Source organism: Narcine bancroftii, chromosome 5 (genome assembly GCF_036971445.1).
Source record: "Narcine bancroftii isolate sNarBan1 chromosome 5, sNarBan1.hap1, whole genome shotgun sequence".
Lineage (NCBI taxonomy): Eukaryota > Metazoa > Chordata > Chondrichthyes > Torpediniformes > Narcinidae > Narcine > Narcine bancroftii.
Window position 1 is genome coordinate 250046900 of NC_091473.1, and position 25097 is coordinate 250071996.

General features: G+C 44.1%; 1 protein-coding gene across 12 annotated transcripts in view; it reads right to left on the bottom strand.

The window, feature by feature from the left end:
• Positions 1–669: 669 nt before the first annotated feature.
• LOC138765172 (transcription factor SOX-13-like) overlaps positions 670–25097 on the bottom strand; it is a 167798-nt gene continuing 143370 nt past the window's right edge. For 10 of the 12 annotated variants that reach the window (XM_069942055.1, XM_069942058.1, XM_069942060.1 and 7 more), the window contains 8 exons: positions 20734–20899; positions 18134–18172; positions 15023–15138; positions 13814–13906; positions 10572–10668; positions 8156–8320; positions 7813–8029; positions 670–4685 (listed from right to left, as the gene is read on the bottom strand). In XM_069942055.1, coding sequence (XP_069798156.1) covers positions 4400–4685; positions 7813–8029; positions 8156–8320; positions 10572–10668; positions 13814–13906; positions 15023–15138; positions 18134–18172; positions 20734–20899 — 1179 coding nt within the window. In that variant the 3' untranslated portion in view covers positions 670–4399. The remainder of the gene's footprint in view (positions 4686–7812; positions 8030–8155; positions 8321–10571; positions 10669–13813; positions 13907–15022; positions 15139–18133; positions 18173–20733; positions 20900–25097) is intronic. The other 2 variants (XM_069942061.1, XM_069942063.1) reach the window with 2 other exon arrangements.

Consider the following 25097-nt stretch of genomic DNA (forward strand, 5'->3'; position numbering starts at 1 on the left):
CATGTGCTCAAGCCATTATAAAGGGAAATAGTCACCAAAAAAAACTCCGTAGTAGGGAGAGTGGAGAGCGGCAGGTTTCTTAACTAGTGACCTATCATGGACTCTCAACATCTCCTCACTTCTCAGAAAGGCGCAACAGCGACTGCACTTCCTGAGAAGACTGAAGTGGGCAAGGCTACTGGCCACCATCATATCAACCTTCTATAGGAGAGTCCTGGCCAGCTGCATCACAATGTGGTACACTTGCTGCAAAGAAATGGATTGGAGGTCAATCCACAGGACCACAAAAGTGGCCGAGAGGATCACTGGACTCTCTCTTCCCCACATGATCTACTGGGATCGTTGTCTGAAGAGGGCACGCAAATTCATTGAGGACCCCTTCCACCCTGCACACAGCATCTTTCAGCTGCTCCTATTGGGGAGGAGATACAGGAGGATCAGAGCCAGCAAGAATGCTGAATGACCAAAGGAACTATTTACACTAACCATTCGAGTCTCTAATTTCTACAAAACAATATTAATGTATTCATTTTTAGATCAAATACGTGTCCTGTATGTGTTATGTCTGGTTGTATTTCTGTGTCTTTTGCACCGAGGACTGGAGAACACTTGGACAATCAGATGATAATAAACTTGACTTGAAGTCATGGAATAAAATCAAAGAGCAAATGGTTGTCATTTCCACTTTATTTTGAAAGTACAGTACTAATAAATTTAAATCACCCCTAGTGGGAGATCACCTCTCTTGTTTACAGAAACATGGTCATATATTACACTGTATAAATCATAAGAGATTCACATTGTCAAATTTTCTTCTTTCAATTTTCATCTTAAACAAAAATGCTGTCATGCCGCAAAGGCTTTTGAGAATGATTTAGTACGATCTACGTACAGGCATCTGTCTGGACCGATGTGGACCAGGTCACAAGAAAACAAAAGAAGGCTTAAATTAAAGTTTGATAAGGTTTCACGTCACTGTAACACAGCAATCTTTCTTTCCCTCCAAACTCAGTATCTCAAATGGAGATGCAAATTCCAAGCGAAGGAAATGGCTTTTCCAATTTTCCCTCCCTAATTAAGAGAAGCTAAAAACACTAAAAAAGTTGATTAAAAAAAACATATTACAAATTTAATTTCTTTGTAACATTTTTCTGCAACAGCTTGCATTGACTGCTCTGTATAACCCATCTTGCCCAGGCAGGGAAAGCATGCAGACACACTCACGCAGAGGGTACGTTACAACAGATGAGCACTGGGCGAGTGGAAGAGTAGTAAAGGAGGTGAACGAGACCCAGAAAATGAGAGTATCATCTACCACGCACAACACCGGTCTTCAGGACAGTCTGATGGTTGGGAAATAGTGCAGGGAATTTTGGAAGAGTTGAGCAGTTCTGAATATTGAGGGACAGCAAAACTACTCGCTGGGTGAGTGAGGAGGATGGGTGGAGAGAGAGAGAAAGGAAGAAAACAGAAAGAAGAAGAGACAGACACAGAGTTAAGGATAGGCAGGCACACAGAGAGATACAGAGAAAGAGAGAGAGAGAGAGCTATCCACACATATGGACAGCCAGAAATACATACGCAGTCAGAGAAATACAGACAGATACACACACACACAGAGATTCATAGAAAGATATGACAGACACATACCTAGGGACAGAGAGATACAATCAAGGGGATACATGCAGAAATAGAGAGGAGGGGGGCATATACATCTGGAGATAGATAGACAAGATACAGAGATGAGAATAGAAAGGTCATATTGGCCTAAGCCCATCTTTAACATATTAAAAATCAATACATTGATATGATGACCATTCCCAGATGTCACTGATGCCAATCAACAAACAGTCTGACAAGAGAGCGGTTTTACAGTGAGATGCCTTCAGAATCCAACAGAATTGGAAAGCTAGCCTCCAAACATCAATGCTGTTTTTTAAAAAACTTTAGTTTTCCTCCTCGATTCTTAGGAACCACTGACAAAGAATAAAGAGAAAATTAGATAACACAAAGATTACAGGAAACCCAATTCATCAAAAAAAATCTCGTAAAGGGACAAGTAACTCTTTGTATTAAAGTTGAAACTTATTAACAATGTTTAAGTCGATCAGTTGCAGCTCCTTTAATATGATCAAAGGTCCCTTTATAAAAGTCTCTCAGACTTGATGGAAACAGAAAGATGAGGCAGAGAAAGTAAATTGCCCCTGGAAACAAAATAAATTAAAGCCTCACATTCCCTGCTATTCTTAACTGAGATCAGGGAGAGGAGAAATGGAGGAGAGTTCTTGCGGTTAGAAAATATACTTGTATGCATGCACGCTCTCTCTCTCTCTCTCTCTCTCTCTCACACACACACACAAAGTAAACAGGTTGCAATGTAACTTCTTTTTCAATCTTTTGTACAAATATTGACATCTATTTCCAAACATACTACTGAGTACCTGAGGGGAAAGCAGTATTTGAGGTCTTTATGTCCAACATGCAATGGGAATCTTTCCCCATCCAATCAAGCCAGCCGTCTCTTGGGTCATGTGATTCCATCCTGAGGCAGGCAGGCTGACAACTGAACCACTATGACCTCTGTGCCACCTGCAACCCCCAGAATATAAACACCATGACAGTACTGCAATAAAGCAGGAGGGGCTGCTCGAGCAACAGCCGAGAGGGGGTGGATTTGACCTGCCTGTATGTGGGAGCTCTGATTGTACTACACACTGATGGAGCTGGCCATGACCAGGACAGCAAGAGGATACACTCTTTGAAAGATCTCCTAGCTGAGAGTGTGACATTGAAAAATAAAATACCTGTTAAAATGCACTTGTGCCAGTGCATTTGTGTTCACACAAGCTCTTTGAAAGCCTTGCACTGTCCAACTTGCAAGTGCAAGTGAATGGAATTGCATTTCACAGAAACACGGATTACAGATGGGGGCATACACTTCGAACAACATCAGCCAGGCCAGAAGTAGCCATCCTGGATGCCAGTGTAAGGAACCAGTTCTTGGGGCAACCTTGATGAAACAGTTGCTCAGCTCATCCACATTCCCCTTTGATGGAGCAGAGCACTGCTTCCCAGCATTCCAGGATCTGTAGAGTGGTGTGATGGATAACAAATGACCCCTGCTCCTCTTCACTAACTGCTGCACCACAGCCATCCTTCACCACAGTGCCCGTCCTCCAAGGACATTCACCACCACATAGAGGTTCCCCTCCGCACCGTACACTTAACCTAACTCAGAAATGTAATTGTCTAAGACCTGGAACTCCTTCTCCTACAGTACTGTGGGATCACCTTTAGCCTAGGAACCACAGTGGGCGACACGATTAGTGTAGCAGTTAACACAAATGTTGTTACAGGGCCAGCGACCTGGGTTTGAATCCTGAGCTGTCTGTAAGGAGTCTGTACGTTCTCCTCATGTCTACGTGGGTTTCGTCCAGGGGCTCCACTTTCTTCCCACCCCTTCAAAAATATATTGGGGGTTGTAGGTCAATTGGGTGTAATTGGGCAGCTTGTGCTTGTGGCTGAAAGGACCTGTAACTGTGCTGCATGACTAAATTTAATTTTTAAAAAAGGCATCCAGTCACTATCTTCTCAAAAGCAATAAATGCTATCCTCGCTGCCAATTCCCACATCTCTTGGATGAATCAAAAACATTTCCTCTCACTCCCTCCTTGATCCAGGAGATTCTTCAAGTTCTACCTTGATTTTCTGTTATGTCCGAACAAGCACCTCTTCTTTAAAGTAGGAAAGCAGTGATGTGTAGAAATTTCCACCCACAGCCAGTACCAAGGAGATCAGGGTTATGGTGCAGTGGATGTGATGTTGCTCATATCAATATCAGGAAGAGCAAAGAGGTGGGAGCAAAAGGCACATGATTTCAGGTTAATCGGTAAAGGAGAGATTTTTTTTGTAAAGGTGGTGAAGGAGGATAGGTCTGGGATATTCACTTGAAATGGGATCCCAAAGCTCTAGGAAGAAGGGCAATTGGAGAGCTCTTTGCAAGGACTGTCACAGATCAGTGTTTATAAGATTAGACTACACTAATGGTCTATAAACCACTAGTAACCAGGGCTGTGTGATGTGTGAACTCTACATCCCAGGACCAAGGTGATGGCCTGAGTAAATGCGTCATGTTTTATCCACCCCAACACCATGCCACACACCAGATTTCTGTCCTGAAGTCATCAGGTTTGGGATCAAGTTGGGGACAGTTAGCCTTTCCCTTCTCATGGATCGACAGCCTCCAGTCCCTGAAACATCCCCACTATACCCCCAGACCTGAGCAGCGAACGCTCCCCAGACAGCTGCACTCATTTTGTCAGGCAGAGTCGGACAGGACATCCGCTGGCCCAGCTGTTGCCGGATAGGTGGAAGTTGGGAACGTTCAGTGACAGCGATGTTAGTCGTTCAGGACAGGACGCTCGCAGTCACTGTGATATTCCACATCCGAATCATCATCTTCGCCGTAATCGTACATTTCTCCACCAGCATCAGTCAGCTGCATCTCCCTCCCATCTGCCTGTTCCGACTTGAGGCTGCGAGTGTTGAGAATTACAGGCATGTTGGGATCGGGGCTGCATGGCGGATACTGTTCTGATACTGCCTGCTGCACGGGGATAGAAGTCATGCCAAGCTGTCCAGGGTACAACATTTCCGAGGGGTGCAGGTGGATTTGCTCTTGCTGCCTGTGGAGGGAAGCAATGGTAAATGCGATGAATCCCCATCGAGTCACAGAGGGAGGCCCTTTGGCCAACTGCATCCATGCTGACCTCCCACATTCATCACACTTACCCTACTTCAATGCCTCACAGAGCCACACACCGGCCTGACTTGGAAATATATCACTGTTCCTTCATCGACAATGGGTCACAATCCTGGAACCCTGTCCCCCCACAGCAGTGAGGTCCACCCCCTCCCCCGCAGGTGTGATTCTCTCCCTCCCCCACCCCCACCCCACAATCTACGCCCTACCCCACAGCAGTTATAGGTTAATTGGAGGCACAGGATTCATGGGCTGGAAGGCCCTGTACTCTGCTGTATCGTTAAAATTTTAAAATAAAAATTAATGGAAAATGTAAATAAAGAAAAAACAATCAGTAGCAGCTTAGGCTTGGAATCTACTTGAATCATGTTTTCCTGGGGTTGGTGAATCTAGAACTAGAGAGTGAAAATTTAAGGTGAGAGGGGCAAGTTTTCAAAGGGACCCTGACGAATATGTTTCTCACACAGAGGATGAAAGCTACGTAGAACGAGCTGCCAGTGGAAGTGGTAGAGGAGGGTACAATAGTGACATATAAAATGCCTTCAGTCAGGTATCCAGATGGAAAAGGGTTGGAGAGATATCAGGCAAGCAAAGGCAAATGGAATTAGCTTAGGTAGACAACTTATTCAGCACAGACTGGTTGGGCTTAAGGCCCTGTTTCCACGCAGTAAAAGAGGCTCTCCACCTCACCATACCTTGTGGCAGCATTTTAGCCTCTGGTTTGGGCTCAATACCTCATCCAGAGTCTCTCCTCCTCCAGTGCTAGGCAACTATATAACAATTACAGCACAGAAACAGGCCAGTTTGGCCCTTCGAGTCCATGCTGAACATCTTTTCCCACCTAGTCCCATGATCTCAATCCATGTCCTCTTGTTTTTCCCACTCTCAATGGAAAAAGCCTGTCCACATTAACTCTATCTGTCTCCCTCAATTTTAAATACCTCTCTCAAATCACCCCTATTTTCTAGGGAATAAAGTCCTAGCCTGTTTATCCTTTCCCTGTAACTCAAACCCTGAAACCCAGGCAACATTCTTGTAAATCTTCTCTGCTCTCTCTCTGTTTTGGCAACCAAAACTGCACACAATATTCCAAATTTGGCCTTGCAAATGCCTTATACAACTCCAGCATAACATCCCAACTCCTGTACTCAATACTCTGATTTATGAAGACCAACATACCAAAAGCTTTCTTTACCACCCTATCTAAATGTGACTCCATTTTCAGGGAATTATGTATCAGAATTACTAAATTTTTTTGTTCGACTGCACTCCTCATTTGTCCACCGTTTAACGAGTTTGACCTTTGCTTATTAGTCCTACCAAAATGTAGCATCTCACACTTATCCGTATTAAACTCCATCTGCCATCCTTCAGCCCACTCTTCCAACTGGCCTATATCCCACTGCAAGCTTTAAAAACTTCCTTCACTGTCCACAACACCACCAATCTTAGTATCATCTGTATACTTACTAATCCAATTTACCACCCTATCGTCCAGATCATTAATATATATGACAAACAACTACACAGTTTTAAAATATCGAGACATACAGCATGGTCACAGGCCACTTCGGCCCACTAGCCCTTGCCTCCCATTAACATATCCCAGAACGTTTTTTGAAGAGTGGGAAGAAACCAGAGTTTCTGGGGAAAACCCATGCAGACACGGGGAGAGCGTACAAACTCCTCAGAGACAGTGCAGGATTTGAACCCTAGTTTCAATAGCTGGAGCGGTAAAAGCATTGAACTAACCGCTATGCCAACCGTGACACCCATTATTTTGTAGACAAAATGTTAAACCAAGGGTCTTGTGCACTTTCATTAGGCCTAAATTAACCCTGACTACTAGTTATTTCTTGATGAACAGCACTAAAATCAATAGCTGTCACGGCACCCAGGTTCTACCACTTAGTTAAATTTATCAACATGCACATCTTTGGGACACGGCAGGAAACCATGGCACCCGAAGGAGAGCCTGGGAGAACGCACAAACTCCATGCAGACAGCACCTGTGGTGAGGATTAAACCTGGGTCTCTGGTTCAATGAGGCATCAACTGTACCACTGCATCGCCCTCAATGGCCCTCAGCAATGGGTACTACAGAACACCCACTGGTCTGGGCCAAGTTGTCTCCTGATCCACAGAGGAATCACACAGACCTGGTAGGACCTCCACAGCGAATAGCTGGGATCTGGGATATGTTGTAGGGAACTACAGGTACATAGGGCCTTGAAAGTGGTGACACAGGCAGATAGTTTTCGTCACATTGACCTTCATTAGTCTGAGTACTGAGTATAGCAGTTGGGAGATCTTGTTGTATGAGGCATTGGTGAGGCTTTTAGATAATTGTGTTCAGTTTTGGTCACTGTGCTACTAGAAAAATGTTGCCAAGCCAGAAAAAATTATGAGGATGTTGCCAGGACTCGGTGGCTTGAGCTACAGGGAGAGATTGAGCTGGCAAGGTCTTTATTCCTTGGAGCGCAGATGAATGAGCAATGATCTCATAGAAGTGTACAACATCATGAGATCAGGAGAATGCTTTATCCCAGAGTATGAGAATTGGTAACCAGGGGACATGGGTTTAAGATGAGGGGGGAGAGATTTAACAGGAGCCTGAGGGGTAACCTTTTTTTACACAGAGGGTCGTGGGTGTATGGAACGGGCTGCCAGAGGAGGTGGTTGAGGCAGGTAGTATTGCAAAGTTTAAGAAAAAATTGGATGGATGCATGGATAGGATGGGTTTAGAGCAGTGGTTCTCAACCTTTTTCTTTCCACCTATGCCATAGGTGCTCTGTGGTTAGTAAGGGATTACTTAAGGTGTTATGTGAGTGGAAAGAAAAAGGTTGAGAACCACTGGTTTAGAGGGACGTGGGCAAAATGCATGCAGCCAGGACTAGTGTGGGATGGGACATTTTGGTTGGGGTGGGAAAGTTTACTTGCTTTGTGACTCTCTGACTCTTGAAGCCCCTGGAGGTGGCTCACTGCAGCTTTCAGTTCAAGGGCAACTGGTCTGCGAAATGTTGGCCTCTAGCCTGCCGGGGGCCACTCACCCTACGGAGTAACACTGTTGTACTTCTTGTCGCCTATACTTCATCAGTGCTTTGTACTCCCCGACCCGGAGTCTCTTCCCATCCACGATGCAGGTCCGCTTTGGCCGAGGTTTGTATTTGTAGTCCGGGTACTTCTCTAGGTGTTGGCGGCTCAGCCTTGCCTGCTCCTCGTAGTAGGGTTGCTTCTCCACGTTCGTCATGGATTTCCAACGGGAACCTGAAAATCAGACACAGCCCTAGCGTCAACACTTGACCCCACGACACCTCACTGTACTTGATCCATTGGCAATATTCGCTAATGCACCAATATTAATTCTGCTCTAGGAATAGTCAGAATGCTCACCAAGAATCTTGCTGATGCTGGAGTTGTGCATGTCAGGATAAGTCTGAAGAATTTTTCTCCGTTCGTCTTTTGCCCAAACCATGAATGCATTCATTGGTCGCTTGATGTGTTCATGGCTACTGCCTCTGGATTCATAGCCTTTTGCCCCAGGAAGACTCAAACTCCCTGATGTAAACAAAGATAAGAGAACATGATAGAATCTACATAGTGATGAGTCCAGAGGACTCCAAAACGCAGCAGCAATAGAAATTCACCAAGACAATGGTTACTTAAACAAAAATTGCTTTTAATTTTCTTTAAACAAATAACAAGGTCAATCTTAAACTTATTACTATTAATTTAACCCCCCCCCCCCCTTATAATTCTAAGTGCATGTGTATATGTTCAGGAAAGTTCTTTGTTTCACAGTCCAATCATTCATTTCTCACTTCTCAAAGTTCACTGGTATCAAGCAATTCTTAAACTGTGCACAGAATTTAACATTTATGAACCTTTACAAGGCTTTGTAGCTTAAAAGGTAAATGGTTTCTGTTCAGGAATGTTCTTGTTGGTTTCAGAGAGAAATTTGGACACACAAACTTATTTCCTCCAACCAGTCACTTCAGTGTCTTGCCAAACCCATTATGGGTTTTCCAAATGATAACCTCTTTTCCAGGTCACCACAGAGTTCCTCTTGTTTCCCTTATTTCAGGAGAAACATTCTAGCCAGCCATTTCCTCTTGTAAGAACCTCAAGGATTTTGAACAGGCTGAACTCAGAACCCTCTTCAAAATGTTTTTTTTCATCAAGCCTGCCAGCTTGCCATTTTTCAGCCTCAACTGCAACTGTAGAATTGACTTCTCTCTCTCACACACACACAGAAGAATGCTGTTTGATTTCTCCTCTCTGCTTGTAAAAACCAAAACCCTCTCCCAAGGCTCCAAACCCAATCTCTGAAAGATCTGATCAGTATCTCTGAGCCTGGACTTTATTGCCCATACACAATAGATCAGCATCTTCATGGCTTCTGCAAAGCCAACCGAAGCCTCAACATCTAGGTTCAGCAAAGCTCTTGCATTTTAAATGAGAAATCTTTTGTGAAGTGTTACTCGGTTAAGTGATCTACACTAAACCCCTACAATCTATCTCTTTTAAAGACATATTTATCCATAACCATACCATAACAGTGAGCATCCTGTCAGGATATATGGTATAGAAACTTCTTCTGCCAAGACTATACAGGTCTTCAGCGAATTGTGAACATTATACAAACCTCACTCCCTTCCATCAACTCCATCTGTATTTCCGTACCTTGGAGTGGGTGCGGTGTGTGGATGGCACAGAAACATATTAAAAGACTCATCTCACCCTCCCGTCGGGAAGATTAATGAGAGTGAGATCATCCATCACCAAATTCAAGGGCAGTTTCCTTCTTGCCATTATCAGACCTGAACATCCATCGCACAAGTAAAACGTTTTGCTCTATTCTTACTAATCTCTATGACTGTAACTTTGAACTGTGTACTGGCTGCTCTACTCTGTATGGTTTGACGGGCTGATTGGATGCAAAACAAACTTTCTCACTGTACCTTGGAATATATAACAATAACCTTGAACTTCGTATAACATACAGAAGGGTGCAGATACGTATAGAATATTGACTGTTATTGCAGAGAGAATGGATTCAAAAAGTTTTGCCTGTGCAGGGGACTTGGGACACTTCATAGAGTTTTGGTATTCTGACTTAAGTTCAAGTTCAAGATTATCATACAACTGTATAAATACAACTGGACGAAATGGCATTCTTTGGTCTTCAGTGTCGAGACATCGCACACAAGAATATTACTAGCATCGGAGGAAGTTCAGACAAGGTTAAACAAGTTGCTTCCTGAGATGAGAGGAAAGGTCAAGTGATTGAACTGCTGTTTATTGAAGTTTAGAAGAATGACAGGTAACTTATTCAAAGAGGAGGTTAATTGGGGTGACATTGAAGCATCCAGATGCTGCCTCACTGCCTGAATTTTGACCCTGATCTCAGGTGCTGTCTTTGTGGAGTTTGTCTCCTCTGCCTGTGATTATATGCTTCCCCTCCATGGTTTCCTCCCATGTCCCATTGTAACTCACCCTCCTATGAGGATAAGTGGTAAAATCTGGGTGCAGTTGGAATGTGGGAGAGGGAGTAAAAAATATGCTTAAAGTAAGGTTTGGGTAAACAGTTGATTGAAGGTCACCATGGATTCGATGGGCCAAATGGCCTTTTCATGCTATGAAATTCATAAGATGGAAGAAGTGAACCCCCATTCTTACAGGAGTAACAATGGTAAATATGCTCTCTACCCCACTAAACAGAAACAACTGAAAGCAAGGTTGGGGCTCAGACTCCAAGGTGACTGAAACCTCCGCATCCCTCCCTAGGAAGAGGTATTATGCCACGCACCTTCAGAATCATTGTTGATATTAAATTCTTCATTCCCACTCACTGCTCTGCCATCATCTCCTTGCCTTGCCTGCGACAACTCCGTTACCCTCGAGTCCTGTAGGGTGAAGCAGGATTACAGTGAACGATCATGGGATCAGTTATCCGATCTCACCACATTGGGAGAGAAATATCCACTCCACACACAAGACAACACCCTGATGGGGTAACAGTTTCCCCCCCCCCCTCACTCCACCAAACTGTGGAGGTTAAGGAGATCACGCCATGAACAATATCTAATTATTTTAAATGTTTATTTTCTAAAAGTAAAAAAAAATTGTAAAATTCTGATGTTAATTTAATCCCCAAATTCAGAACTAGTCTCTGTGAATATCTTATTACCATGCAGTGATTTAGCAATATGTTCTAACAACTAATAGAGAGGCATAGATAAGGTAGGCAGCCAGCACTTTTTTCCTGAGGTGACAATAGCAAATACCAGAGGACATCTCTTTAAGGAGAGGGGAGGAAAATTTAGGAGTTGTCAGTGGTGTGTGTTTTTTTTTTACACAGAGTGGTGGGTGCCTTGGTTGCCTTGCCAGGGGTGGTGGTGGAGGCTGGTGCAATAGGGACATTTAAAAGACTTGTAGACAGGCAAATGTACGTTTAAAAAAAAAGGTTCTGTGTGTGAAGTAGGGAAGGATTAGATTGACATGGAGTTTACATCGGTCAGCACAGCATCATGGGCCAAAGGGCCCAGATTGTGCTGTACTATTCTCTGTTAACGCAAAGAACAACCTTTTGAATTTGGTATTTGAGGCTTTGAGTAAACACATCAAAATGCTGGAAGAACTCCACTGGTCTTTTCAGCAAACCCTGTACGTGTTTTCTCTTTGAATTACGAGTGTTTATGGAGTAAAAGTCTAACTGTGAGACGGATGTACCAGAATAATCTATTAATCTATTAATCATATTATACGGATGATAATATCAGCAAATATGCCACGGTGGTGAGGGGTCAGATGTGCATCTGAGGGGATATGTAAACCTTTGTGTATGTGTGTTGGCTTTTTTGTTTAAAAATTAAAGAAAATAGGAGTACAATGTACATCTGTATAATGTGTACAATGTTGTTTTTCATGTCCAATAAATACATTTGTGTATGGCTGTATCTTGAATCAGAGATGATGGTTGTTGAATGACCAAGACACATCTGGACTGCAAGCAGCAGGGAGATGGATGAGGATGAGTGGGAAGGTAAACGGGGAGCAGATTCTGACTGCTGAAGCCCTCCATGCATCAGTGGGGACTGCCCCTCACCTGCCTGTTCCTACCCAAGGCTCTCACAGTCACAAGGCACTTTCAGGTGGCCAATTGCCCCGCTTGTAAAGCCGCATATTTTGGCAATATGCGGCTGTTGGGAGGCCACGTGAATGTGCAGGAGGCCCTTGCAAGGTGAACTTTGTAACCCTCCTCCAAGAGGGATAATCACTGCAGCACAGTGGCCTCCCAGCCATCTGAATGTAGCCGCCTAAAAGCGGCTGCATTTGGGATGACAATCAGCTGGCAAGCACCTGACAGCTCCTCTCCCAGCTGCCCCTTCCCCCAGCACAGGACATCGGGGCAGGGGCAGCTGGCTGGGCTGTCAGCGTGGGAACTGTGGGGCTAGAGTGGCAGCGAGGGAGAACAGGGGCTGGAGCGGCCGGTGGGGAAGAACAGAGGCAGGAGTGGCCGGCGGGGGAGAACAGGGGCTGGAGTGGCTGGCGGGAGAGAAGGGGGCTGGCCAAAACAATGCCGGTAGCCGACTCGAGCGCCGTGCTCACCCGCCGGCCGCCCCAACCCCCCTCTCCCCTGTCGGTTCTCCAGCCTCCTCCCCTGCCAGCCACTCCAGCCTGGTGAATGGGGAGAGAGTGGGGCAGCGGGATCAGTGTGGGGATGTCCCCGCGCTGACTGGGACAGCCAGCCATCCTGAATTGACAGCCCAAGGGACAGGAGCCAGAATGCGCTCAGATGAACATCCCGGCGCAGCTGTCCTTTCATCTGTCCAGCGCTGTGCTTTAAACGCTGTCACCTGAACTGCAATTTAAAGGGATGCTTCTGCTTCTTCAGGCAAATTCTTAGCGGAGAATGCACCTGAAAAAGCCTACAGAGAGTGACAGCTGGTCAGCCATTGATTTTACCCCTGTCTTACCTGAACCCATTTGAATCTCCCCACATTCCCATCAAGATGGAACAGGCTGAAAGTGTATATCATGGCTAACGTGTTTTATGGTGTGAAAAATAAAAAAATTTAAAAAAAAAAGATGGAACAGGCTGCAGATTTTTCTCCTCTGGAGGAGGCTCACGGGTGACCATTTTTGAGGTTTATAGGAATAGAGAAGGTGAATAATCAGTGTTTAAAATTAATCTGAGGCCTGAGGGGTGATTCAAATTTAAATTTAGACATTCAGCACGTTAACAGGCCTTTCCAGCCCCTGAGTTCTTGTTGCCCAATTACACCCAATTGTTCTACAATCCCCGTACAGTTTGAAGGGTGGGAGAAAACTAGCGCACCCAGAGGAAACCCACACAGACACGGGGAGAACATATCATCTCCTGGATGGGTATGTAAAATGAGCTGCTGAGGAAAAGGTAGAGGCAGGTGTGTTTACAATGTTTAAGACACAGAAAGCAATGTGGATAGGGAAGGTTCAGATGGATATGAGCTGAATAGCAGGCAAATGGGACTTGCTCAGGAGGGTACCTAGGATGAGATGGACGAGTTCGGCTGAACAACCCTAGAGCTCCCCCAAGATACTGCATCCACTCACACACTGGGGAAACTCCAATGGTCAGTTAGCATACCAGAGGAAGCCTTCGGGGAGAAGGTGTGAACACTAAACAAAGTGCTGTTAGTTAGACTTGAATATTCCAGTGGTCTGACACCCACACTCATCCAAAACTATGCCGTCACCAAGTCTTGTTCATCAGTGTCTCCCACAATTTCTGAAGGTGTACTGCATTCACTCCTTTGCCACAGATTTTAAATCCTTATTGTTTTGAAACATTTCCTAGCCTCTTCCCTTTCTCATTTCCTTGTCTTCTTCCAGCTCAACAAGATTTGGAGATCCTGTTCACTGGTTGTCAGACCATTTCCAGCCAAGACTCCATGCTTTGAAATTGTCTCCCTCAACCTCTCACCTCCCTTCCTATTGTGGCCTGCAAAAGCTACAAGTGCTGGGAACAGAAGAACGGCATGGATAGCGTAGCGGTTGTTACAGTACCAGTGGATCAGGTTTGAATCTGCCACTGTCTGTAAGGAGTTTGTACATTTTTCCATGTCTGTGTCGCTTTCCTCCACGTGCTCCAGTTTCCTCCTACATTCCAAAGATGTATGCAGTTAATAGGTTAATTAGTTACATGGGTACATCTTGTGCTGTATCTTTCAATTAAAACACTGATTTTCACTTAGCAAAATGTTAATGATAAAATTAGCTTTTCTAAGAGGAGTTGCACAGTGACATTAGGTGTGGCTATATTGCAGCACCAATGATCTAGGTTCAACCCTGATCTCAAATATAATCTGCATGGAGCTTGCACACGGCTTCCATGTGGATTTTTTTCCAGGTGCTTCCTCCTCCCATATCCTAATGACATCTGGTTGGCAGGCCAACTATCTTAATGTATGTTACCTCTAGCGTAGGTGGTGGTAAGAGAATCATTCTTGTCTTAATGGATGCAGAATAGGTTATGGCAATATAAGACAATGGGATTGCACTGAGAACCAGTCAGATATATAGATTAGTTCATCATACACGTCCTTCCCCAACCTTTCTCTGTAGCTTCCACTGGTGTCTTGGAAAAGCAGCCAACATACTAATAGACTCATTCCCCCCCCACCCCCACCCCCAGCCACCTTTGTTCACCCCCTCCTGCAGAAAGAAGATTTACGAGTGTGAGAAAATGCACCATCAGATTCAAGGACAGTTTATTTCCTGCCATTAATCAACTCCTGAATAAACCCCAAAAGAGTAAAATTATGTCACTTTTACTCTGTACCAACTCATCCCCTGTAACTGCACTTTTGTACTGGGTCTTGCTTGTACTGTGCATGGGATATCTCCTGGTCAGTTTTCAAAACAACTCCTATCAATGCAATTTTTTTCTCAATACATGTGACAATGAGCCTTCTCCTTCTCCAACCCAACAAACTTTAGCAATCTCTGGTCTCTGAGTGGCTCACCACAGGATTGTTGACCCAGCAATGCTGGGCCACAGAGATATTCAGTCAGGTTTTCCTCAGCGATCATTAACCTGAAGAGGTAACCCCTGCTTTGATCTCCTGATCTGCTAAGTTCTCATTTCAGATTTCTGCTTATTGTGGATATCCAAGTATTGGTGAGAGAAAGGGGATAGGTTGGCAGCTCGGCAGTTAATGGCAGGGGGAGCGGGCGAATCGAACTCTCTCCTCTCTCTCTCTGGTCCACACTAACCTTTTCCTTCCTGCCATTGGTAACAGCTGGATTTTCCATCACCCGACTCTTCCCAAGAAAGATCTGCTTTGGACTCTGTGTAGCCTTCCCGACGGCATCCTGCTCGATCGGATAACCTGGAGGGTACAAACCAAACTGGGCCGTGAGCTGGTGTCCAGGGTTCCTGCACTCCAAAAACTTAAAGCTAAGCTTGAGGGAACCTGTCACACTGTTCTGTGTGAGATCGAAGATCAACTTCAGGCAAGGCAGAGAGTTGAATGATGGGCCTCATAGCTATAGCGATCATGGGGTATGAAGAGAAAGGAGCAATAGGGCCATATGATCAGCCATGATCATATTGAAGGTGGTGCAAGGATTGAATGAACTGCTCTATTTTAAATAATTGTAGCCCTCTTAATGGGGCAAAATTCTCTTCAGTTCCCCACTCTTTGAAAGGCTCAGGAGGACCATGAGGAAGATGATAAACTATTCACCCTTTCACTGGGCACTAGAGCCAGTGACATGCTCGATATCATGGGGGGAGGGGGCATTAGTGGGCCATGCCCACCCCCCAAAATTAGTTATTGTGCCCCCCCTCACCCACCTACAGCACTAGCATCACATGGTTTCGTCTAGCTCATTCGGTAGAGCGTGACCCCTTAACCGCAGGGTCATGGGTTTGAGCCCCAAGTTGGGCATTAATTTCTTAGGGGTGGCACGGTTAGCACAGTGCCTTTACAGTGCCAGGAATCAAAACCGGGGTTCGAATCTGGCTCTGCCTGTCCTGAGTTTGTACCTTCTTCTCGTGTCTGCATGGGTTTTCTCTGGGGTCTCCGGTTTCCTCGCACTGTTTGAAATGTAGCGGGGGTTGTGGGTCCATTGGGTGTAAATTGGGTGCCACGGATTTGTGGGCTGAAATGGCCTGTTACTGTGCTGTATATTGAAATTGAAATTTTAGTTTATTTTCTAATTTATATGCTACTATAAATTTACATATCAAGTTAACCTCTTGTAAATCTTGCAGGTAAGAGATACACCTTGTATCTTGGCTGTTTACCTGCATCTTTCTACATTCTCTTGCCTTTACATATCTACAGTTAGGATTTGGCAGCAAGGCCAAAATTTATTGTCTATCCCTTACAACCTTTGAGATAGCCATGTGCAATTACCTTAGTCATGAGCTCTACCTGGCAAAGGAACTTCTGGTATCCTGTCAGGGTCTAATTGATGTTGAAGAAATGGTCATTTACAACTGAGTCAGGTGCTGGGCAACTTCCTGATGGAGGGGCATTCCAACTCATCACTTGCTTACATCATTCTCAGTAGTAAAGTATTTGGAGGGGAGTGGGGGCTCAGGATTGGGAAGTGCTGTCGAGGAAGATTTCACTATAGCTGAGAGGTACAAAAATTTACATTTTTAATAACTTGCACTGACTGATGTAGCTGAGAGTGAAATCCATTCTGTTTGAGTTTGAAACATGCAAGGCCCAGACTCCAATGCCCAACAAGTTAGGGCAAAGTTGAAGTGGACGGGATGCAGGTCCGTGAGTGGTAGCGTTAGATGGTGGGGCTTTCAGCAGATCCTTCCTTGAGGTACTGAGAAAAATAGAAGAGAGAGCAACAATTCCTGATTGAAGTCCCTGCCAGCAAGGATTGGAGGGAAAGGAGTTGTGTGTGTGGATGGCTGAAGTACAACTCGGGAAGTCAAATAGTTGAATGTCAACAACCAGGAGGGATGTGTGGGGAAAGTTGTTTTTTCACACAGCAGTGGTAGAAGCAGATGCAATAGCAGGGATTAGATATAGAAAGATATGGTAAGGTGCAAGCAGCAGAGAATCAAATAGCAACATGATTGATGCAGACATCTGGACCTGAATCATTCTGTTGTTTAAGAAAAAAGGAAGGGAAATGCAGGATAAGGTAGAATAGAGCTGGTCACAATAGTATGTGATGTAGACTGGGCTGGTGGGAGAGGATACAAGATACAGGAGAAATGCCCAGATATCTAAACCTGTACTGTGTCCAGGAGCCAGAGGCCAGGTTGAGGGATTTGCTTCCAAATCCTTGGCAGTGTGACTCAGGGTTCACGAAATGTTGAGGGCCAAGGGGAAATGCTAAAGAGGGGACAGGAAACAAAATATTTTAGACGAAGCAAAACACTGGTGAGGAGAGTGGCCACATGAATCCACAAGACAGGAGTGAAACAGTTAATAGTCAGAACTGGCCTTCACATCTCATTGGCTAGACGGCAGTGAATCAGCTGCCAGGGAAGCTGGTATTAGCCTTATCTTGTCTCTGGGTATCAGCAAGGGAAGATAAGATAGAGCGGGGAGAAAGACATGGACGGAAGGATAAATGTCTGCATTACACTTAGACAGATACACCTGTAGCATACAGAAACTGATAAGCACACACGGACAGAGGCATGCGCACAGAGACAAACCATCACACATTGCAAATTGCAGTATCTGGGTAGCTCTCCTGGGTCCCGGGGGAGATTACTGGGTCGTGTGTGCCTCCTGCACCTTTCAAATAGCAGCCTAACCTACCTGTTAAATTGCTAACTTGGCGGTTTAAAGGGGATCTTGCCTCTGTGATTACATGTTTAATACAAGCACCTATTTTAGGGGTTAATTGTTCTACTCAATGTAATGCAACATCTGCACACAATCATTTCAAGTCAGTTCTTCGATACGCAGTACAGGATTTACAAACATGGTGAGGAGGATTCATGTTGGAAGGAAAAGGAGCATCAAATTGGCAGAGGAGCACATGTAACTGGGGAAAACTTGTGGGTCCAATATATTTACAATTCTTCCTAACACACCACTGAACAGACACCATGACTGGGCCAGAAAGGGACCCGATGACAACTACTTGCACTATTATTCTTACCACTTCTTGGCTGCTTCCACCACCTCCAACTTTGACTGGCTCAGACCTTTCCTTCCCTCTCTCCAGTGGGAAGGGCACCTGGCTTCAGGGGCTGCTATGAGGGGGCTATTATGGGATGCCTACCCTGGTTTGATGCTTGGTGGACTGTGTTACCCTCCCAGCACATCACAACAAGCTGCCAAATGGTGCTCTGCTTTTTTTACACAGGTTAAGATGTAAAAATGAATCATTACTGACCCCAGGGATTCCTCCAGAAAACGTCTTTACTTATCATTTCTATTAAAGAAAGGTAGTTGAAAAGGAAAGTTAGTATCTTGTTAAAACATAGTGATCTGAGAATTCCCACCCAACACAGCAGCCCCGTCCCCAACATGTACACTTGTCAGGACACATTCAGAGAACTGTCTCTCTTGTTGGTTTTGATGATCTTGATTCTTTTTGTCTCTTCATCAGATTCCCTCTTGGGAAAATCACTGGGTGACTGACTGAAACAGCTAGACTGGAGGTCTTTTCATGTCTAAAACAAGAGTTCAGGAATAGCCAGGAGGAAAGTTTTGGTCAGCGTAGCAGTTCGGGCAATGCTATTACAGAGCCAGCGACCCGGGTTTGAATCCGGTGCTGTCTGCAAAGAGTTTGTACATTCTTCCCATGACCTGTGTGAGTTTCCTCAAAGTGCTCTGCTTTCCTTCCACCTTCCAAAGATGTACATGGTTAGTAGGTTAATTGGTCACATACTTGGGCAGGATAGGTTTGTGGGATGGAAAGCCCTCTTTCTGAGCCAGATCTCCAAATTAAATTGAAACATCCAGCTAATGGTATTGTTTGAACCATATTAATGTCCCTGGTACCACAAATTTGCTGAGGTTGACAAGAGCACAGAATATCGAGGGAAGCAGAAACCATCTAATTGGCTCAGGTGCATTGGGGCATCACTTTGGATTTAAATGACACTCCATCTGAACTGAAACTGTTTAATTTTATCAGAAATCCAATTCCCTGGAAATGGTAGATGAGAAGAGGATGGTTTAATTTTAACCAGAGCAGACAGGATATCTAGATAAGGTAATTAGCTGAGTCTCAGAGTGGGTATTCAGCCTTTGGAGAGCATTAGAAGCAGGAAGAGTGGAGGAGAGCATGTTAAGCCAATGCAAAGCCGCATGGGTAGGGTAGCAGTTAGTGCAATGCTTTTACAGAACCAGGGACCTGGGTTCAAATCCGGGTGCTGTCTGTAAGGAGTTTTTATGTTCTCCCCAAATCTGCGTGGGTTTCCTCCGGGTGCTCTGGTTTCTTCCCTCTCTCACAAAAGTAACAACGTTGTAAGTTAATTGGGTGCATTTCAGGCTCGTGGGCTTCTGTTATATGTCTAAATTTTTTTTTAAATTAAAAAGGCCCATGGGGATCAAAATTAAAGGCAGAATGAATATTGATTGAAATGTAAGGGATTTGGGATTTGCAGATGGGGTAATTCAGAGATGTATTAGAAAGAACATGTTTGGGAAATGGAGAAGGGAGATAATGGGAAGCAATGGGATTTTCCAAGGTATACATCACCAAGCAAACAAAAAAGAATCTGGCCCGCTGCACAGCAAAGTTCAGGTACTGAATGAGTACAGGGGCAGCAAGGGTGAAAGCAACTGGAATACTGTGTGCAGTTCTGGTCAGACATGATGTGCAGGGTGTAATTTTCCCTGCTAAGGGTGCAGAGCAGAGTAACCAGGTTAAAGCCTCACACAAGAGCATTCCAAGCAGGAGGAAAGTCTGGATGGCCTGGGGTTGCTTTCCTTGAAGTAGAGGTGGACCTGGGTGAACTCAATGGAATTCTGACAGACACGGAAAAGGAAGTTAGTCACCACTTTTTTCCACGGCAGAGGTGTCCAGAATTAGAGGGTGCAGGGTTAAGGTGAAAAGGATGACGGTTGGAGGAGCTCTGAGAAAACATTTATTTTTCCCCACTCAGAGAATGCTTGTAATCTGGGAAGGTGGTGGAGGTCTATGTTACCACAACATTTAAAACGAACTCTGGATGAGCACTTGACTCATCCATAAGAAGACTATGAACTACTGAGCATTGCGTCTCTGGGCTGAACATGATGTCTCAATCTGCTGCTTGTACCTGAAGGTATTCATGTGTCTATCTAGAAGCCTCTGAAATGCAACAGTTGTATCTGCTTCTAACACTACTCCTGGCAGCCCATTCCAGAGACACATCACTCTGCCGCTTTCACACTGCCAACCTTCCAAAAAGGCGAGCGAGTAAACAACCAGGGTTGCAGAAAGCCTTTCACACTGGACCATGAATTACATGGTTCATGTGAATATCTCAAATCTAATGGGGCCCCAACTTCCAGTGGAGACACCTGGTAGAGCCAGTTACCATGTCAAATCTGAGTTAACTCAGCTGGGCTCTGAAACAACCCAACTCCAAGAGTCAGAAGCCGGTTGACCTTTACCTGCCCTGCCCATTTGGGACCTTTCACACCGCCAGATTACCCATGATGGACCGTCTAAATTGCCCAGTTCAACCAATTTTATTTGTGTAAAAATACTCCTTTGTACATCTCCCTTGAACTTCCAATCACCAACCTCCCCTTAAATGCATGACTGCTGGTATGTGATGCTTTTAACCTAGGGTAAAGATTCTGGCTGTCCACTCTGTCAGCCTCAATGCAGTGTGGGTAAATGGAGTTAGTGTAAATAGGTATGGATGTGTTTCCCTGTTGTACAACTCGAAAAAGCCGTGAGCTGCTCAGCAAAGCTGAATCTTCATGCAGTGAGCAGTGAGGAAGTGGCAGAAATACCTCTTCTCCCCACCTCAGCAGAAACAGAAAGAAGATTACCTCGACTTAGCAAGGGTGATGGCGTGCTGGTTTGCAACTCCGCTGCGATGACAAAGTTGGAAGGTGAGGGACCTCTCTTGTGTTTAACCTGTGCAGGCGAGGGGGACTTTGAAACGTCTCCACCTTTAGATTTGGCTGTCAGATTCAATGGCTGGAACACTTCCTCCTAAATGGTATTGGGGTGGGGGGGGGGGGGGTATTAAAGATAAAAGATTAGATTTTCCACACAGGATAGAGTTGCCCAATGCCCACTGCTCCCAATACATGTACTGATGTTCAACAATCCATCAAAGTAAAATCCTAATCAACTTCACAAGAAATTTGTGTTTGACATTCTGTCCCAAATCAAGCAGAACTTGACAATCACAGTTTGCATTTAAAGAGTGGATTGCTCGTAGTTGAGTCACAATAAAGGGACTGATGCCAAAGAAATTCAGCAGGTCACACAGCATCCATAAGAACCAAACGGCAACCAACCTTTCTGGCCTGAGCCTTTGTCAGGTATAAGAAAAAAATAGGCAGATGGAGGGGGGAGAAAGGGAGGGGGAGGGGAGGAGCACAGGCTGACAGCACTGAGGTAATAGGTGGCTATGAGTAGAAGAGAAAGAAGCTGAAAGATGAGAGGAGGGAGCAGAGGGTCTTGGAATGGGTAACCCTCTGATGGGAAAGGGGTGGGGAGATGGAGGAGAGGAGACAGAGGGATAGAGAAGGTGAGAGAATGGGAAGGGGTTTAGCAGAAAATGATCTGATTGGAGATGGCCATGACAGAATACACAAGATGTTGTTCTTGCAGTTTTCAGGTAGCCTTGGTTTGGCGTGAACTCATGAACAGACATTAGCGTGAGGATTCCTCGATCTTCAGCAATTAAAGAAATTACAGACCTTCGAGTTCTGCCTCAGAAAGGTTGGTGATGAAAGACTGAACAAGACAGTCAGACCAGAAAACACTCTTCCACTCATCCTGGTCAGCTATCACAGGTGACTTAGCGACCATCCTGTTGGAGGTGGGGGGAGAGACACAACACTGTTCCCCACTGTTTTGGAGGAACATGGGATCAAACCCTTCTCCAGAGACTGAGTTCATAAATCTCAGCTGTCCCATTCATAGGGAGGAGGGAGTGCCTCTCCACTGACACTATACTGCACAGAGTCCATCCCCATGGACAATATTTATCCCTCAATAAACACAACTAAAACTTGATTTTGTGACTGTGATCACACCTTTCGTGTTTGGCAAAGTGATAGTCAGGTCTCTCACATTATAACAGTTACGACACTGTCTTCTGATCATCCCGAATTTGAGGAAGTTGCGAGAGAAATGCAAGTCTTTCTTTTCCCTGATTCATCTTCTTTGTCTATGTCCTGCCTCTAGTTAAGCACTGAAACTCCTCTCCAGAAGCGTAGGCCGTGGGGCCCTGGGGTTAGTACAGCAGTACAGTGCTGCCTCCTTGTGGCCTCATCCACTTCTGTGAGCTTCAGTGGTCAGTAAAGGTTCAGTCATGATCAATGTTTATTTTTCAACTCAAATCTCCCCCAGACTTGTGAGCCTGCAAGTTCCCTGAACAGGTGGCAGTTTTTCAGATGGTTATTGGATCTTCAGAAGAACATACCAATAAGATAAACACTATTTATCATTTTAAAAAAAAGAAAGTGGCTCGAAGAACAAAGGGTTATCGATATTTATGGTCTAAGTCGGTGGCTCCTGGCATCTTTAACTGTGGAAATAATTATCTTCTGGTCCTTAAACACCCTGAATAACCACAAAATAAACCACATTTTAAACTAAGAACCCAACACAAATGATGTACAAATGGGTGTTACTGCTTAAGGTGCCGAGATAGAAATAATTTAGCTGGGAGGTAATGTTCTTGAAACAGCAGTGATCCAATCAAAACAGTCAACAACTTTGCCAGGAGGCACTGACTTCGAACAAAGGGTTATCGATATTTATCTATTAGTTCCAGGAGTGACTGGTATCACATAGTCTGGCCTTTCTGGTCTCCGAGCCATTACTTTTTTTGAAAATTTTATTTAAATTTTCACATATGCATTAAAATTATACATAATTGTCTTGTTCAAAATACTAATAATTAAAACATAGTGATTTTAACACCCCTCCCCAATAGAATTCAGCCCCAAAGAAAGGGAAAAAAAAGGAAAGAAAACATCTCAACATTATTGAATAAAAATAAAGATTAATAAAAATATCTGCAGAGCATATCTTGATTTTAAGGAATCGGAAGATTTAGGTTGGGTGATTACAACCTAATTCCTGCAATTTGAAGAAATGGTTCCCAAATCTTTTGAAATTTTTCAAATTTATTCCGTAAATTATATGTAATCTTTTCAAGTAGTTGACAACTATGTGTTTCAGCATGTCATCTATCCATCCCCGAATAAACATCAGATTTCCATGTTACTGCTATTGCTAGGCCAATCTTTATCAATTGATTTTAATATTTAATTTCAATTCCAATTCTGTATCAAATATATTCCCAAGTAAAAAAATACTTGGATCCTGTGGAAATGTGACTTTTGTAACTCCCTAAAAATAAACCCTATTCTATCCAAAAAGGCCTTAATTTTGGACATATCCAGGCAGAATGTAAAAAAGGATTTATATCCTGATTACATCTAAAACATTTATCTGAAAATTTTAAATTTAATCTATTTAATTTCTGAGGAGTAAAATATAATTGAGTCTTCAAGCCACTTTCGACCGCAAAGCTACAATTCTGAAGTATCACATGGGCCAATTCAGATAAAGGCAAATTTCCTTCCCTAAAGGGCATTCAAGAGCCAAATGACAACCTGCCAATTTGATAGCTGCTCTAACTAAGATGAGCATTTTAAATTCTACTTGTATTTAATTGCCCAAATTTAAATTCCACAACATCTGATAGCATTAAGATGCACAACATCAAATGTCCATCTGATCCAGAAACTTCGCCATGATGCTCCCATTTGCTTGTTGATTAACAAAGAAACACCATTGGCTATGGTTAGAAATATCAATTAAATAGTCGTATCATTTCAAAACTAATTTGCAGACAAATTGAAGTGATTCTAAAGCTGAGAGACAGTCCTGTCATTGTTTGGTGGCAAAGTTTGAGGAACCCATTCCAACTTTAATTCTGGAATTTTTATCTTAGTTTTCTAAGATCATTCTGACATACAGTAAACGCTGTATGTAAACGCTGTTTACTTCCAGTAAACGTGCCTGCATCCCCTAACTGCATCAATTAACCTACAACCCCATAAGATTTTTTTTGGAGGATGGGAGAAAACCCATGCCGACATGAGGAGGAGGTACAAACTCCAGACAGGTAGCGCTGGATTTGAACCCAGGTCGCTGGCACCGTAAGCATTGCGCTAACTGCTACCATAACAATGACACCCAAGTCAAATCAAAACATGAGGAAAATATAATGAACGGGATAAAGGTGTGTGATATCAAGTCGAGGATATACAAAAATCAGATTTGGCACTTAGAGAAAACAAGCAGGATTTCCACAATTCCATAATTCCATTATGTTATGCCAGCTCATAGAAAGGGGCCAAGATGGCCTGTTCCTGTGTTGAAGTTGTTATATGGTTATATAATCCCATTTCCCCTGTTAATTTTCCCTTTGACCCACTCTCCCCCTAGAGTCTACCCACTTACACTAAGGCAGTTTACAGTGACTGCTTAATCTACAAACCAACAAGCCTGTGGGATGTGGGAGGAAACCGGAGTACCTGAGGAAAACCCACAATGTCACAGGGAGAAGATGCAAGCTCCTCACAGACAGGTCAATATTGAACCCAGATCGCTTGTCCCTTGAGGCAGCAGTTCTACTAGTGGCGCCTCTGGCACTATGACTCTGTGGTAAGTGGGTTGTTGATTGTATCCAACGACTGGAGAACTTGAGTTGTCAGAGATAATCAGTGTCGCTGCACATTCTTTCCAGGGTGTGGTTGGAATGTTCCCGGCCTCATGACACTCCCTACAAGACATACACTATATGAATCCAAGTTGTTCTTGTCATGCACAAGAAGAGTAAGTCACTTAGATCCTTGAACCTACTTCAAGAACATAGTCATGTGATTTTGGCCTGCCTTTAGTGCAAACTGCTGGACTCCCCTACCTTGAACCTTGAAGAGAGGAAAGCTTCCATCAGTCTCTCTGATGCAGATTTCTGAGAGAAGAAATTCTTCTTTCTGTCTTAAATGGGGGAGGGGAGCAATTCAATCTGAAACTATCGTCTCCTCTTTCAGGATTCCCCAGGGGAATCATTCTCTTGGCATCTAGTTCTCAGGTAGTCACCTCTCATCTAAACACATGGAGAGTAGGCCCAACCTTTTCTCACCACAAATCCATTACA